The sequence below is a fragment of the Gigantopelta aegis genome, chromosome 5 (assembly GCF_016097555.1).
Source record: "Gigantopelta aegis isolate Gae_Host chromosome 5, Gae_host_genome, whole genome shotgun sequence".
Lineage (NCBI taxonomy): Eukaryota > Metazoa > Mollusca > Gastropoda > Neomphalida > Peltospiridae > Gigantopelta > Gigantopelta aegis.
Window position 1 is genome coordinate 35,760,834 of NC_054703.1, and position 2,279 is coordinate 35,763,112.

At 35.0% G+C, this 2,279-nt stretch overlaps 1 protein-coding gene across 1 annotated transcript in view; it reads left to right on the forward strand.

The window, feature by feature from the left end:
- Positions 1-1,810, forward strand: part of LOC121373123 (tenascin-like) — a 29,530-nt gene extending 27,720 nt beyond the window's left edge. The window contains exons 13-15 of the mRNA XM_041499574.1: positions 30-108; positions 1,134-1,272; positions 1,751-1,810. Of these exons, the coding sequence (XP_041355508.1) occupies positions 30-108; positions 1,134-1,272; positions 1,751-1,810 (278 nt within the window). The remainder of the gene's footprint in view (positions 1-29; positions 109-1,133; positions 1,273-1,750) is intronic.
- The last annotated feature ends 469 nt before the right edge of the window (positions 1,811-2,279 follow it).

Genomic DNA, 2,279 nt, shown 5'->3' on the forward strand with positions numbered 1-2,279 from the left:
GGATGAGTCTGACTCTTCATCTGTGATAGAGTACCTCATCATCTTGATGGAACAGATGGAAAATAGACAGAAGAAACTCAAGTCTCACCCAGTGACCATTGTCTTCAAGTACGTTTAATAATAAATCATATTTAAAGGGATAAATCACGGTAATTAAAAACAAATTGTCTTCACTACTTCCAGAAACGCTTTAACCAATATTTGTCGTATATGTAAAGATCAATGGATGGTTTATCAGATATGCTATTAATGTTCGGTGCCCTGTTTGTCCCAGAGCAGAGGGTGCGATTTACTGTAGTTGTATACAAAAACGCGTTTCTTAGACTTCTCCAAAACTACTTGACCAATTCCAACCATGTTTTGGAGAATGCTTCCTTGGCAGTTGGAATTCAAAGAAATACATTTGTCAATTTGATCATGCTGACCACACCCCTCCCTCATGGACCGTAGGTTCATAACCCAAAAGGGGACAGTTATGCCAATCTAATCTTCTCAAGCTTCCCTGTCACATTTAATGTCACTGAGAAACACAGTTGTGAATCTGATCATTCTCAACACAGATGCCTTCGCAAAAGGGGACAATTAAATTTGATGGGAAGCAAGATGACCTTTAGGCCTATGATTTAGAGTTTTGTCTAGAGACACATGCCAATAGATGGTTTACCGGGGAAGGCGAAGTTTACTCAACGTGTATGGGAAATATATTTAAATTGTGCATTATTCACAACTGGACCATTTATTACATTTAATGGGAAGCAAATTCATGAAAAATTAGACAATGGCGGATCATATAACTCATGGCGATAGAGATACATTTTCTCTCAAAGAAATACAAACAATTTACACTTTGATTTAGAAACACTGTTGTTTACCTATAGACAGTCACGTAATGAGTAAGGTAGGTTAGGTCCACAATTTACTCAGATGAACTTTAGGCCTATGATTTAGAGACACATGACGCAATTGCAATAGGATGGTATTCAAACGCCATAACATTTTAAATTTAAAAAATAGGATATAAAGTCAAAATGTTAATAATAATTCCATGTGACATTTCACTTCTATAGCAGTCCAGGCTACATTTTCCGCTGACATTTACAAAATGATTATGTCTTTTTATTTCTTTTCCCCAGTGTTTCTGACACAAAACAAGTGATATCGCTCTGTATTATGAACAATATCATGTCTACTATTTCGGTTGACAAGATGGTTGAGATTTTCAACAACGTCAGACGATTCCTAGATGTCTTGCCAAATGTGGAATTCACTGAGGTATTTTGAGATTGTCAACAATTAATCAATGTCAAACATTTAATGACACACATGTTTATATACATTTGTTTCTTTGTTAATGATGCTCAATTGGCCATCTTTATTACCGTAAGTAGCGAGATTATATAGCTCATGGCGACAGAGGGACATTTTCTCTCAAAGAAATACGAACAAATTACCCCTTAGAAATACTGTTGTTTACCTATAGACAGTCCCTAATCGTGTTACACACTTCCACACCCTACTAAATGTTTAGGCTATAGACGACATTTGGCCAGGTCATCTAATACCAACTCTTACAATATAGTAAATTTACTAATGTCAAACTCAAATTTGTTAGGTTATCTTTAATTTCTTTCCTCTTTCTCTCTTTTTTAAATTGTTGATGTTGTTGGCATGGCCTAGTGTATATGCCCATTACACCTTTAAAGTAATCTATGTAACATTATATTATTCATTATATTTTAATTATTTTCAGGATACCTTTGTTCCTTTGCCAATGGCATTTGTGTACCTGGAATCCACTGGCATATTATAACATGTGACACTGGCAAGGAAAGAAACGTCACTCAGCACATTTTATAATGCGTTAGAGATTTCAGCACATTGTTTAATTAGCAATTCTTATTATGAAACAAATGTTTGATAAATAACACCACAACACATTACTTAATCATCAGCCATTTACAATAAAGGAATGTTCGTTAATTACACCCCAGCACACTGTTTTGTAATCAGCAGCTATTAATAAGAAAGGAATATTTGGCCAACATCAAGCCTACATGTATACATTGTGTAATCAGCAGCTATTAATCAGAAGGGAATGTTTGGCAAACAACACACCTACATGTATACATTGTGTAATCAGTAGCTAGTAATAAGAAGGGAATGTTTGGCAAACAACACACCTACATGTATACATTGTGTAATCAGCAGCTATTAATAAGAAGGGAATGTTTGGCAAAAGAACACACATGTACACATTTTGTAATCAGCAGCTATTAATA